The sequence below is a fragment of the Nylanderia fulva genome, unplaced genomic scaffold, assembly GCF_048542155.1.
Source record: "Nylanderia fulva isolate GAGA-0341 unplaced genomic scaffold, ASM4854215v1 Scaffold7, whole genome shotgun sequence".
In the NCBI taxonomy this organism is placed as follows: Eukaryota; Metazoa; Arthropoda; class Insecta; order Hymenoptera; family Formicidae; genus Nylanderia; species Nylanderia fulva.
The window spans coordinates 1701747-1717541 of record NW_028190807.1 but is presented as its reverse complement, the minus strand read 5'-3'; the positions used below and the strand labels follow the sequence as shown (position 1 = coordinate 1717541).

At 34.9% G+C, this 15795-nt stretch overlaps 1 protein-coding gene across 5 annotated transcripts in view; it reads left to right on the top strand.

The window, feature by feature from the left end:
- The first annotated feature begins 1095 nt into the window (after window positions 1-1095).
- Window positions 1096-15795, top strand: part of LOC114934598 (uncharacterized) — a 99037-nt gene continuing 84337 nt past the window's right edge. For all 5 annotated transcript variants that reach the window (XR_014926089.1, XM_085488601.1, XM_085488600.1 and 2 more), the window contains exons 1-2: window positions 1096-1434; window positions 8270-8461. Coding sequence is in view for 4 of the 5 variants with exons in the window: in XM_085488601.1 (XP_085344727.1) it covers window positions 1403-1434; window positions 8270-8461 (224 nt within the window). In the remaining variant the exon portion in view is untranslated. The remainder of the gene's footprint in view (window positions 1435-8269; window positions 8462-15795) is intronic.

The following is a 15795-nucleotide window of genomic DNA, read 5'->3' as shown; positions in this document are numbered from 1 at the left end:
TTTAGAGGGTATCCTAATATATTTTATAAATTCGCTACCGACAAGAGGCGGTAAGAGGTCGCGTTTGAGAGAGAGATGAGACAAAGATATGCTTGTCAGAGACGGTAAAGCAATGAACTTGTGAGAGACGACGGAAGGATGCATTTACTAGCTGCGGCAGGGACGGATTCTATAATTTCCTTCTTCTTTGAAAGGCTTGCTTTACTGTTAGTGATTTTAATGAAACACTACACGTACATTTATCTTCTTCTAAGAAAATAAATTATCTAATAAAGGACTTACATAAAAAATATATTTATAGAAAAATATAGAGAAAAAATGTATAATGATACATTAAAGTAAAACAAATACATATACATATATTTATTTCTTGTTTACAAAATTGTTAATTTAATTTTTAATTTCTCTAATTACAGCTTTTATACACTATAATATTAAATTATTATTATAATAAATGAGTTTATTTCGCACACGCAGCTTCTAGCCAAGAAAGGAACTTGGTTTACAAAATCCTAAACCTTTCATACATACATACATACATGCGTACATAAATTCTAATTCCATAAAGATTTACATAATTTAATAGTTTAACTCTTATATACATAATTACACAAATCTTAATCTAAAATTAAAAATTGAAATTAAAATATAATAAAAATTAAAATTATTTTTAAAATTTCAAACTTTTAAAATTAGAATTAAATTACAATTCTTTAGTTGTATGACTCTATGTTTTATAATACATTTATAATATTAAATTATTACTCTCGTGAAAGAAATGGAGAAGACAAAAAAAAAAAAAAAGAAAAATGTCAAAAAAGTTTAATCGAAGATGCTCCAACATTTACACGTTTTTTTATTAAAAAATTCTACATTACACGATATATATCAGCATTAATGTATTATTTTTTCTTTAAATTTTCTATTCCGCAATAACAAACATTAGTTAATTCATTAAAGGAGCGATGTAAGAACAACGACGCGATATTCTTATCATAGACAGCGGCCGGCTAAAAGAGAAGACTGAAAGGGTGAGGGAAGAGAGTCGACGGCCGGCGCCGACGTAAGGGTGGGGGTGTAGTGAGCGCGGAGTGTGGCTGCTCAGTCAGTCCGCCCGGAGACGCGCGACCGAGAGGACGCGTATTGTTTTGTCGGAAGAGTGTTACGTGCACGTGGTCGCGCGCACATTACTCCTTTCTTTGCCGCGCCGATGCTTGCCGACAGAATCGCGTGTGGGTGTGTTACCTGTGTTGCGTATGTGTGTGTGCGTGCGCGCGCGCGTGCGTGTGTGTGTGTATGTATGTGTGGGTGTATGCAGCCGAGTGTAATGCGGTGTAGCGTTTAGCGTGCTCCGACAACCACATCGTGGATAAGTCCCTCGACGCTGCAGAAGTACGGAGTAATGGTCAGCTTCAAGAGTAACAACGTACCCAGGTATTTTTCTCGGCGCACTCGTACGGATTCGTTCGATCCGGTTCGACGATCGCGACTTACCAAGTCGGGTCGGAAACCTTACATAGTGGACGCGTGAAGGGATTAAATAATTTCCGTGCCCACGGTATATTTATTAAAATTCCAAGTCGTATAAATGTCATCCCTCTTAAATGAGAATGATTAAATGAATTATTTTGATGACCGGTGTGTGTTTGGTTTTTGAATGACACGAAATATTAAAGCGCTCTCTTTATTCGGAGCAAAAACACAATGAATCCCTTTTCAAGTCCCTTAATTAAATTGAATGAATATTAAATTAAATTTTATTCAATTAACGCGGACGTATATGTTCGTAAGTGTAGATTATTATGTCAAGTTGTAAATTCGTTATACAATGGTTACTGCATCGAAAATAATTTCGCGCTACGGCGCATTAAATTGTGTAACAATATAATCGTCTTACTGCATACTTGACGTGCGCGCGCGTGAACGGAACGACGTTAATGCCACACGTAAAAAATTCATAGTTTTCACGATGCAGTTGAAAAATTCGTATCTAGATGCTGTCGGAGATAAAGGAAACGGGCAACGGAAAAATGGAGCACGTGCGCGCGCGTGCATCTTATAAAAGAAATTCTCATTCTCGAATACATATAATACTCGAGACTCTGATATCTCTAGCGGTACTTCTGCGCGAAGAATTCTGCATGGCGAACGTTCTTCCACGATAATAGAGCGAATTCCAATCATGCTTTGGAGTATTCCGATCGAAGTACCGGATTAATGGCGAACGCAGGTCGAGATTGCGCTTGTTGATACGCTTCGGTATGGCAAATCTATATATTAACGAGGGATTACGATCTATAAATATAAAATGTGCGGAAAAAACATGGTGATTATACTTTGTCGGTTCAAATTAATTTTAAAAAATGTTGTCGCGATGACGAATATTGAAAAATTCGAATATTCATGCTATATTTACGAAATTCAACGATTTGTCTGAATATAAACACGATAAGGACACGAGGCTTAATTAAAAATACAAACTGTACACAAAAGAGAAAAGAAAAACACGGGGTCTTCGAGACCACCGCGATGATGATGGCGTATTGGAGCAACGCCATTAAGGTCAAGTATAGAACGGCTCTTTGTGTACATGTATGTGTGTCTAAAGTTGGCGACTATATGCTTTCGGCAAGATTCGAACGTCGAGTCGCATATGCTCGCCGTATGCGAACCAAGTGACTTGTAAGACTATAATGAATTGCTCCTAAAATGCATCCTTCGGTAATATAAAACGCATAAAATGATCCTTCGGTATCGTATTTATAAGCCGATGTTACCTCATCTCCTACACTGCAAAAAATATGTAAAATTACATAAATAATTAGTGTAAAATTACATTATAAATAATGAAACTGTACACATTTTTATTATTTCTTATTTTGTGTAATACATTACATATTTTTTTATAGTGTGCGATGCACCATTTTTTCTAAAACTTTTATAAATCGCAAGAATTTTGTATTTGGACGTATCTTGATGAAATAAAAATCAAAGCACCACTGTATTAAAGAAAGATTAGTAGGTATACACGTTTATCTCCGAAACACACTTTTGCACTACATCGATACCTATATCGATGATATCATCGGCTATTAAAGAATAGATAAGCTTTATTCAATTGCCATTAAAAATATAATCGGGACATTGTTTGGCTCATTACGTTTGCATTTTTTGAAAGACGGAGTTATTTGCGCGGCATCCTTTCGACCCTCGAAGGTGTTCGCAAACATCGAAAGACCTGTTGGGGCCATCTCTCCTGGCCGATGTAAGGTAATTTCCAGTCAGGCAGCATCTGCCGTAAAAGCCAATGCCCGCATGGAGATACCTTGCCATCAGTTTCCGATTATCATACTTTTCTACCTTCTCTTTTCCTCGCTCCGTTTTTTTTCACCGTTCCGATCGTTTCGATGCAAAAGTTGGTGCACGACTTGTACGATCGTTTCTAGTACGAACCGTGATATTATTATCAATGAGAACGAAAAAATTGTTACGAGATCAAAGGATGTTATTGCGAAATTGTCCGTCACCGCGATATCGTGAGATATACCTAAGAATCGATATTTCCCTCTGAGAGCTTTAAACCTCAGTTTACATTAATGTCTTTTTTACACGAAGCTGTTCAAGTAGAAAGAACAAAGACCACTTAGCTAAGGCAGTGACTCTCAACTTATTTCATCGAAAAGTTTTTCTTTAATATCGGAGTATAATATAATGCCTCTGCCAGGTTTTTAAACTTAAAATTAAAAATTCCGAATCTTGTTAGCCTAATACAAATTCTTATGTTTAGCTACATTATTTATTTTTCAAATGAATTTTGATTAATTTTACCGAGTAATAATGTTTTTGATTAAACATATATTTGTTAGAAATTATATAATATATATAAGATTATACAGAATTTGAAAATTGTCTTGTTGCATGTGAAGGAATTCAAATATGCTATTGTCCGCTGTCGACAACGAAGAAATTGCGACAGATGCTATTGTAGAATTTTTTATTGTGCGTTCTCTGGAACGATACTTGCGAATTCCAGAGAAATGCAAACTGCTAGTTGGGAATCGCTGCGTTAAGCTTGAGAGATTTTACCGATGTCGGAGGAATCGACCCTGAAAAGATCATGGCGATCCTTCGAATGTATATGCGGCAATATGCTCTTTCAAAAGGGACCACCGCAATATCGGAAGTAAACAATTTTGTATTTCCTGATGTTTCCGCAATGTTTTCAAACTCTTTCGTTAATCAAGTAAAGTCTCTTCTCGAGACTTTCTTTTTTTCTTTCTTGTTAATATTCTTACATAGGAAGGAAAAAATTTTAATAATCTGCTCTAAGTTTACCGTAACAAATTCGAGAAGAGAGAAATACACATTTATCTTACACAATTAGTAGATGATTTTATATAGACATCTGCGGTATCCTTATAATTATATAATTTTAAAAATATACGATTGCGATACTTATTGCCATTTTATATTAAAAATTTTGCGAGTAATCCCAGCTTCAGAGAGATTTTTTTGACTGCAGTATGGAAAATTAAAAATAATATCAATGCACACGTGAGAAAATGCAAGCAGCCGTTAATCTGAAAATGCAATTGCCCGAACTTTATGTCTCTGTGGTTTTTCTTTTTTTTTTATTTCTTTGACTATTGTTATACAAAAGAAGAGTAAAAAATGTTCATACCGCAGCCTCATTCGTCTTTTGATTTACGTCTTACGCGCGCGATTTTTTTTCACTGCAAATAACGCGAGTCGTAATTTTTCGCCCGTAAAATGTGTAAAGTTCGAGGTGCATGCTCTGCGGCCTGGAATAAAAGCGCGTCTTTGCCGTCACTTTGAAACATTTATACGCTCAAATACTTGACAATTTTCCCTTCTGCCTCCGACCTGACGCTTCTCCCGTTTATCCTTTTCTTCTTTCGCCGAGCTCGCCTAACTTATTGCGCATACGGGTACGGAATTGCACGGATACATGAACCGCACTGTGTTCTTTCGTGACTTCCCCGTTAAACATTTGCGCGACGAACCCTCTCAGGATTTGCACGACGGTCTTGAATTACATACGTCGCAAGCACCAGCATTCATGGCGGACTTTTAGGACTTTGCATTTTTAAATCGTTCTACATATTGATCCGCAAACTCGTCGCGATAGTTTCAACGAATTCCTGTTTAAAACTTACTCCATAATCCCTCGCGAATGTTCGCGGGATAAAAATTCAAAATTATAGACATATTTTTGAGCTGTTGAAAAAATCAGAGACACGAAATAAAAAATAGTTTGTTTCTATAGAAAAATTTCAATGTAGGAATTAAAAGGGTCTTTATACAATATTTGACTAATAGTTCTAAATAACGAAATAATGATTTTATTCGAGTTCTCATTAAACAATGTTATATGAATTGCATTATTTAGAGAATCTTAAAAGGAATCCGAAATGAAAGGAAAATGAATGAAAGCTGTTGAAAAAATCAGAGACACGAAATAAAAAATACTTTGTTTCTATAGAAAAATTTCAATGTAGGAATTAAAAGGGTCTTTATACAATATTTGACTAATAGTTCTAAATAACGAAATATTGATTTTATTCGAGTTCTCATTAAACAATGTTATATGAATTGCATTATTGAGAGAATCTTAAAAGGAATCCGAAATGAAAGGAAAATGAATGAAAGCTGTTGAAAAAATCAGAGACACGAAATAAAAAATACTTTGTTTCTATAGAAAAATTTCAATGTAGGAATTAAAAGGGTCTTTATACAATATTTGACTAATAGTTCTAAATAACGAAATATTGATTTTATTCGAGTTCTCATTAAACAATGTTATATGAATTGCATTATTGAGAGAATCAAGGAATCCGAAATGAAAGGAAAATGAATGAAAGCTGTTGAAAAAATCAGAGACACGAAATAAAAAATACTTTGTTTCTATAGAAAAATTTCAATGTAGGAATTAAAAGGGTCTTTATACAATATTTGACTAATAGTTATAACTAACGAAATATTGATTTTATTCGAGTTCTCATTAAACAATGTTATATGAATTGCATTATTTAAAGAATCTTAAAAGGAATCCGAAATGAAAGGAGTACTCGTGCCATTGATCGGATTTCTCGTGTTATTGTTTATTCTTGCTCTCGTCTAATTACTCAGCAGTTCACTGTTACATGCATGGATCTTGATAACAACCGACGCGGCGCGTCTAATTACTCTCTTTCACGAAACGCACGTCAGTCTTTATTTTGTCCCAAGCATCGCTATTCTTAGAAGTTTGTGCTCCCATCTTCGTTTCGGAGCACATACTCGGGTCGATGGTATGCAATCAAAGTTCCGTCTTGCACGGAATTATTATCGGTTTATTAAAAAGCTCATCAAACGCGCCGTCAAAGGATGATGTTACGTCGTTTTGCAACTCGAAAAATTTCTAGAGTTCCGTTATAATGATGAGAAGTCTGTTAATTTATGCTGTTGCGTGCATTACATATGTATCGTGCATTATATGTATATGTATGTTTTTTCCTTTCCCTTTTTTATCAGACGGCTAAACGATAGCGGCACTGTCCGATAAACGGGGAAACTAGTTCGGTGGGGTAGATAAGAGTCCTTGACACTTATAAAGGAGACTTGAATCGTTCCTTTCGACACTTCCGGTCTCACGTTCGGCTTCACGCGCTGCTGTAACGATAAAATCATCTACTTACGAAACGTCTCACAATTTCAAATCATTATTATACTCATAACGCGAATTTCACTTTAATTAAAATCTCGGTTCAAAATCTTTTTTGCAATTACTAGAGAACATTTAAATTTGAACGTGAATTAAAATCAAACTTATGAAACATCAGTCTGCATAAGTTGCGATATTTTTGTTTTAATATATCATTTCAAATTTGCTTTATAATCTCATATTTTTATTCTCAAATTTAGAAACAAGTTCAGAAATTTATCCAGAGCAAAGTTAAAAAAAGTCAATCTTTTAATTAGTTTAGTACCAATGTTTTCTTTCATAAATAGGGATTAAAATCGGATATATAAAAATGTTTTAAACAAAAAATGGTAAAATTTCTGAATTCGTGTATTATGCACACCAGAATTTCTGGATAAGGGGGCCAGGTGCAATGGTGAGCTTTATGACCGGATGTGACGAGCGTCCCTCTACGTAATTGCTGGCAGGTGTGAAAACAAATCGAGTCCTAAAAAACGCATTCATAATGGAAAACGTATTGAAAGAGTTTTGTGCATTGTTGCTTCTCTTATTTACAAAGAAAATTACTCACCAATGAGGTCATTCTCTTTTTACGAATCTATATTTTATTGTCGATCAATACTTGTCTTTAAAATGTATTATATCTTATTTATTGATCGATAATTGTGATAAAAATGCAGGAAGGCGTGCCGCCATGATTAAAATAAGCATACGATTTAATTTGAAAAAATATTAAATGCATATCTGATTTGATAATATTATATGAAATCAGATATCTATTTAATATTTTATTGGATAAGAAAAAGAGCTTTTTGGGTATTAAATTAATTCTGACAAAAATATGTGTGACAAACGTTTCTATTAAAAGAAAAGTACAAAAATAAATAATAATTTTTCAAATAAAGTTTGATTTAAAACAAAAGAAAATAAGAGGAAAAGAGAAAAGGAGTTTTGTTTCTATAAACAAATTTATAAGATGGAGTTGAGGAGAGAATAATTTTATTGTTCCTTCTGCAGATACTTTATTACAAAAAGATGGAAACTCAATAAAAGGAAATATCTTAAAATTTTTCATCTTGATAAACTTGCATTCTCATATATATGAAATTAATAAATTTATACCTTTTTTTACGTGATTAAAAAATAAATTTAAAAAATATCTTTCTTTTATATTAATATGTAATTTAATATTATAAATTTATACATCTTTTTGTGTGATTAAAAAATAAAATTTAAAAAACATCTTTTATATTAAAAAGCAACAAACTTACATTTTATGACATACAAAAGAGTTAGAAAATTACTACAATAATTTGCATACGCAAACCAAATACATATATTACCCTGCAAATATATGCAACTCCAATCTGTTTAAATTGAAAAGCCCAAGTTTGGCGAATCTGATTTTATCTTACGCTGGTTGTTACCGACAGACGACATCTTTCTGCACGGTCGACCATTGGTACGGACCCATCGGTATATACCCGGTGGCGAATAAAAAGAATATAACCACGAGCGAGAATCTCGGCATCGATCTGACCAAGTTTTTTCCCGTTGATGTTTCAGCGAGCAGTCTACTCCACATCGCCATCTGCCTGGTACTCTGCGAGTTACCCTGAGCCATTCTCATAATCATCAGCACAACCATTCACACAGACATGAACCAGCACCACTACTACCAGCACCGTATCTCACTCCTCCACCACCACCAGCGTCGAGTTACATCACGGTGCAACGCGGCTGCGCTCTGCATTCGAGGTAAGTCGCACCCGGTATATACTCTGTTTGTATCGCCTCGGGGACCGACTTAAGACTCCGAGATTCCAGCTAATTTCTTGCTAATACATTTTAATAGACCTTATTTATTTCAACGACGATTTTCATCTCGAAATCGTATAGCGTGTTGCAATTAGAAAATCGTAAGAAATTAAATATTATTTGTCTTTAAACATTAGATTATTCAAATTCGTTCGCAGTCTTATTACATTTTTAATTTTTATACAATTCGTTTGTCATCAAGGCGCAAGCAGTTTTTACCTCATTATTTTAAAAATTATTATTTCTTTACATAATAATAATAATAATAATAATGAATATATTTTACGATTTTCATTGTAATCACAAGAAAATATTTTTATAAGAAAGGAAGAGAATATAGACGTAAAAACGAAATATGCCGAGGGCGGTAGACTCCTTTTAAGACGAAGTCTATATCTACGCACATATCTTTGGTATAAAAGACGCAAGGATGCCGAGACCTGTTTTTCTCGAAGTACCTTTGCTATTCAAAGCAACACAAGGTGAAAATAGAAGTAAACAGATTGATCGTTTGCTGCTTTGCGAATTTTATGATAGGACGATGTGATCTTTAATGCGCCACGGATGATCGATCACGTCGCGTGTTTGGCAATAATCCATTTCGAGAGTCTGCAGAGAGTCGAAAGTTACTTAGTAACGTTAGATTTTAATTATAGCTTTCGATCGTTCCATATTATTTCGCTTTATTACGCGGACTCTCTTCTATGTTATTGTCTCTGAATATTGAATTGTAGGAACGTAATTCATTATTTCAAACGCAGACAAATTCAATTACTCTCGTTTCTGTACAAAAATGAAAAGCACATGTTTGACACGAGCCGTAATTTGCAGGATATCGGCTTTTTTACTTCTGAAAAATAAAAGAAACAAATCGATAATCTTATTAAATCTGTCTAACAATAAGAACATCGATTGACGTGTTTTTAAGCTGTTTATTGAAAGGCGCATTTGTAATAGTTAATATTGCAAATATGAAATATGAATGTCGGGAGTATTTAAATCTATGGAAGTTGATCAGCTGATGATGAAATAGGCAACATAAATTCCAGTCGTAATTTCGATCTTGTGCATTTATCGTAATCGCGCAATCTCCCTGTCTTTCATGTGTTGGCTTTTGAAATATACGCGGCGAATTAAAACTCGGGTCGGTGGGTCACGTTTTCTCAACACTAGGATTATGGACGAGTCCCCAATATGCGTACAAATTACAGTTGGCCAAGTTGCTCGTGTATGCAAGCAGCACACCCGATGAACGAACCTTGCTCTTTTTTAATGCGATGAAGAAAATAAAGAACTTCCGACCCTCTCATCCCTTATTATTCCTCCTTTCATGCGCAGCGCTATTTAATTTAAATAATCAACCGAAATCTTTTTGCCAATTCGTTCAATTTGCGACGAATTAATTTTTATTTGATAAAACATATTGAGATATTCTTTTTGACAGATTTAAAATAGATTTTGTAGTAATTATCAGTGTTGCTGTTATCTAAATAAAAATATATATATTTATATCTGCATCTGTTATCCTTACTAAATTATCTAAAATAAATAATATTCAGATAATTTGCTTTAGAGTCATAAAAATACTTAAGTAATAGAAACTTGAAATAAAAGTATGAATATACGTATATTTATATTCCTTTGATAATTTACATTTTTTATAACTGTTTACCTAAGCGATTTTAAACATAATATTGTCTGTAAGTTATCTAGATGAATCGCTGTATAATTTTACCTTTTATCTAGATATATTTAAATTCAAAATCATCTTTATCTAGATAATTAAAAAATCAAGCACCACCCTGGTAATTATTTTCGTCAGATATCCCTCTTTTTTTCTCCGCCCATCTCTCTAATTTTCTGAAATATATTATTTCGCAACCCTCTCGTTGTTGCAAATGACATTTTCGACAACTCAAGGATACCGCAAGCATCATTTAACGCGACACGAAATACCGCTTTTGGTAACGACACGCGATCTCGTTATCGCTCGTGGACATAAGCCGCCTAATGTCGTTGCGAAATTAGATCGACGTAGTTCGCATTAGATGGAGGGCAAGAAGGATATACCAGGGAGCTCGAAGAAAGCGCGGCCGAAGAACTTGTTTCGACGCTCTCTTTTTCTCTCGCGAAGTGAAGGCTCCGAGTTTTCCTCACCGTTAAATCTCGTACAGCGCGTTTCGAATTTTTGTTGGACGAACGTACCATAAACTCGTTCGGATATCCGCGAGCAGCTTCTTAACTTCTTAACTGCCAAGTTCTTGCCGCAGCTTACGCGACCCGTGTCGCCTATGAAGAAATCGCAAGAAACGGCGTACTGCATTAGTGTAGCAAAAGCTGGAAGCAGTATCGCGAACAGGTCAAAGAGCTATATTGATTCCGGCCGAGTGAAGGATTCAATAGAGGCGTGTAATTACCGTTCATTTTTCGAGCTGCAACTTCAGAACGGCGGAATCAATTTTTAATCCGAACAAAGTGCTTCGGTCCATTTATTTTTCGAAAAAGTATAAATCTTTAATTTCTTCGTACGACCTCTCGAGCGATCAGTATCGAGTAAATAAAATAATACATCAGATCTCAGATTGCATTAGCAAATGGTCGGGTAAAAGTGAGAGAAAGGAATTCAATTAATACCTTCCGCCGCGAATATTTTTTTGAGATTCACAATAGAAGAGAGTGCAGGCTTGAATTTTTAATTCGCTTTCTTTGTTGGAGCGACTTCGAAACGCATACCGCGATATCCGGATCGAACGAAACTCGAGAGGGTTCTTTTCTCGCTGTCGCGGGCGCATTGTGTCTATACGTGTCGTAAGTTTATCCGCACTATAACGGCGCCGAGAGTCTAGTCGTGCCATTACTTTTCATCCCTTATACTCTCTACTTTTTCCCAGCCCTCGCGTTGAAGCGTGAAAACGTGTTTCCGCTATTCGCGACACCGAACTTGGAAGTTCACGCTCGCTCTCGTGTTTCTCTTCCGTACGATAATGAAAACAAATTCAATTGTAAGTACAGTAATAGAGGTGCGCATTGTTTATCGTTGGCGTACTTCTCATTTGAATCTCGCTCCTTGCTTCGTATCTCCCTCCTTGAAATGCCGTCATACTGTAAATTGTTCGCCTTGAGAATTGCTTCGACCATTTTTACGGTACGTGCAGAGTCGTCTTGGGGGCTTGAAATTATAGCTGATCTTTGTAACTGTATCCGCACACAGTTTTACTTCCGCAATATTTTTCATTTTTGTTTTATACTTACGTTAATATAATTGTATAACGCAACTAACGTTATTGTTGCAGTTTAACAATAGAAGATAATCTTCAAAGAGATTATTAAATTTCTCGTGGTAATAATTTATTTTTGAAATCTTCTATATCGTATATATTTGGAAGAGTAAAATGTTGCTTGAAAAAGCTCTCGATTGTGTATAGATTTTACCAGACGTTAATTTTAAAGTCGTTTATAATGTTTAACTCCAATCAGAAATATGATTTATCATTAATAAATTTAATAAAAAGATTTGTTTTGACGGTCTTAACGAGCAAGAATATAAAATACTTAGTTATACAAAGTTGTTACAACTGGTATCATGAATTAATAACGCATCTATAAATTCAAATATTGTGTCTCTTCAGTCGCTTTTTTCTTCAAATTCTAATGTAGTGTTCTGTTAGATTAAATCGTATGAATTAATATTTGTCATTAGAGAGAGAGTCGTGGAAATTGAAAGTATCTTTCTTGAAAATTAAATTAATAATGAAAATAAAATAATTGATCATTATTATGGAATTAATATTTGTCATTAGAGAGAGTCGTGGAAATTGAAAGTATCTTTCTTGAAAATTAAATTAATAATGAAAATAAAATAATTGATCATTATTATGGTAATTCAATGCGAAGCTTGGAAAATAAAAACACATATGTTCCAATTAAATATTATTTCGCGGTTTTTGTTAATTTAATATAATCTGGAGCTTTTTTTAACTATTTAATAAATCGTGACAAATGGGTTTCAGAAACACGCGTGTCCTCTCTTCCTCTTTATCTCGCAGCGTCGACGCGTCGTCGTCGTTCCCCTTCGTCTTCCTTCACGAGCGAGTGATAACGCGTGATTAACGCCCTCGTTATCCGTCACGCCCGGCACCAAGATTTCTTGCCTCTCCATCCCCTATTCTTCGCTCCCGCCGACTCGCAATAGGTCGGGAATTCGACCTGGACGGGTTTCGCTTACCCTCGTGAAAATTTCGCTTCCGTTCTCACCTTTCGCGCGTCCTGCCATTTCTCTATTTCCAACCTTTTCGAGGTGGCGGCTGCTTTTGCCGCGTCGTCTCGCCTTTGGACGAGGAACGACGAGAAAAATCGCGCCCGACGAGAAAATTATCGCGAGCCTTTCGTCACTTCTCTTCTCCGCGATTAAATGCTGTCGGTCCGGAAATTTTCATCGTGTCTCTCTCTCTCTCTCTTTTTTTTTCGCCGCGATTCTGTTTCCTCCGAGTTTCCTTTCTTCGAGTCGTCGAAATTCGAGCCACGCGCGAAATTAGTTTCGACCGAAGAACGAAGAACGACGACGACTCGGAAAGGCGGGTTTATCGATCTTTGGCGGAGCAAAATATAAACGAGACACGAGGTTAATCGATACTCGGACTGGCCGTATTTACTTGTGAATACGAATAATTGAAGGACTCGTTATATATATATAAAACGTGATGGACATATTTTTTAATAAAATGAAACAATAAAGTTTGATAATATTATGATTTATTCTTTGAATTCGCAAGATAAAAGCACATTTTTATTTGATTTTTCGAAGTAGGTTATTTGGTGTCTACACTATATCCTATTCTCATCAAATTTTCAGATGCTATATATTTATATATTTAGAAAAATAGTCACAATTTTTAGATGATACAATTTTGTACCTAATATTTTTTTTATCAATTTTATGAATTTTCCAATATTATATAGAATCTCTTATTGAATCCTTTCAGCAGAAATAAGAGTGGTTCTCCAGATCGAAATGCTACAAAATCGCGCAATCATCATAATTACACGAAAGTAATGTGCTTTACATTGATGCTTAAAAACGAACATTACAGACTGCAAAAACTAAAACCTGGAACTAAATGAAAAAAGTTAAGGGTCCGTGAGAGAAATTGCCAGAACTGCGAAAATCTAATAACAGGGAGAGAAAGAAAGGGGTTACAAAAGGGCTCCCATTCGATCTAATCTTCGGTCAGTCATCGCCCGCGGCGTTGTTCCAATCTCTTCGTATCGATTTCAGAGAATATCAATACGTCACTGACTGAGACAAGGACGATATTTACATATTGCACAGCGAGTGCTGGACTCGTTTATTTTATCCTCCGCGCTGCGCGCATAAAAATATCCATTGTCGAAAATACCTCTACATTTTTGCAATGTTTACAAAGTTGAAAACTGAGTCGCACGGTTGTTCGTAAAATTTTTCAATTTTTTTTCGCGAAAACGTCACGTACGAGCGAAATAAATTTCTTAGTACATTTTTACGACCGTGGAGCGACAGAAGCTTGTGAATCTTCATAATTTTAACATCGGCTGTACTTTGCATGAATTGTCTGCAATGACGTTAGAAAATAAAAATTGCATGAGAGAGAAGAAAAGAAAATTTTTTCAAGTAAAATAATTTAAATATAAATTTGAATAATAAATATTGTTCTTCTCTGTAAAAAAAAAATATAATTTATTACGTATAAATGCATGTCATTGTATATTTAAATGATATATCGCATAATGTTTGAACAGCGATCGAAATAGTACCTATATCTAATGCGGATTGTAAACAAAAGTAACATGTAACCAGTGTTGGGTATAGTATCTAGATACATTTTATGTATTTGAGTCTGTATCCGAGATATATTCGAATTAAAGTATCTATATCTGTATCTAGATACAAAACATGGTGTCTGAATTGCTTTTTTCAGATACATTTGCGGATACATTTTCACATATTTTTTTTAAATAGCCCAATTTAAATTTCTAAAAGATCAAGACTGCAAGTTATCAATATATCGTCATCAATACCAGTTGAGCGATTATTAAGCATTAATCAAATTTTAGTATATACATGGCGAAATAAAGTCCAAAATAAATACATAAAATAAATTAAAATAAATAACGAATAAAGTCGTAATATAAACAAAAATATGAATAAAGATAAAAGAATTATTCGGTACATTTTGCGCATATTACCATTATTATATATCATAAAATATAAAAAATGGTAGTAATTTAATCAACCAACTCTGGCTATTTAATGATCTTTATTTAATATTCACGACGTTTCGACCATGGGTTTCGGCCCTTATCAAGTGCTAAAACACAACTTTCTATATAGAAACTTAATTTCTGATCTTAAAATGTGACATGATATAATGTGAAACAATTAACTATGTTTATTAATCATAAACAATTAATCATAGTTAATTGTTTCACATTATATCATGTCACATTTTAAGATCAGAAATTAAGTTTCTATATAGAAAGTTGTGTTTTAGCACTTGATAAGGGCCGAAACCCATGGTCGAAACGTCGTGAATATTAAATAAAGATCATTAAATAGTCAGAGTTGGTTGATTAAATTACTACTATTTTTTAATTATCATCTGGTAACTTCAGAGATTTTTACATCTTTCATAAAATATAATTCGAAAGTATCTGAGATACTTTTAAAGCATCCGAGTACCTGTATTTATATACATTTTAATTTGTGTATCTGTATCGAGATACATTTTGTTCTTATCCATCACTGCGTGTGGACAACGAAACACGCTCAACGCAATGAGAATTAACGCCTCGCATTCCGCTGCGCTAGTGCGTAGGCGCGCGCATTCGCTGGAATTTGCTATACCGTAATGTTTCCGCAGGACAAGCCAAAGATGTCGGGAAGGAGAGAAGAACGGTAGTGAATGGCCGGCGCGTTGTCTCGAACTCTATAAATAACTTAAGTCCAGGCCGTACATCGTGTACCCGGGGTGTTATTTCCTCCGTGAGATAGAGTGCATCCCCCGTTATCGGTCCATGGTATCCTTCGCGGTCCTCGGAGAGGAAGTCTCTCTTCCTTTTTCCGACGTCCGGCTATTAACTCCGCGAGCGAAAAGATCGCTCCGTGCATCGATGATAAATATTAGTTGCGCGAAAAGTTTTTAGCGGAACAAAACTCTTTTCCGTAAACAAAATCCATCCTCTCCAGCGAAAAGAGGTCGAGGGCGATTCTGGGCGATATTCCGCTAATCGAATGATAA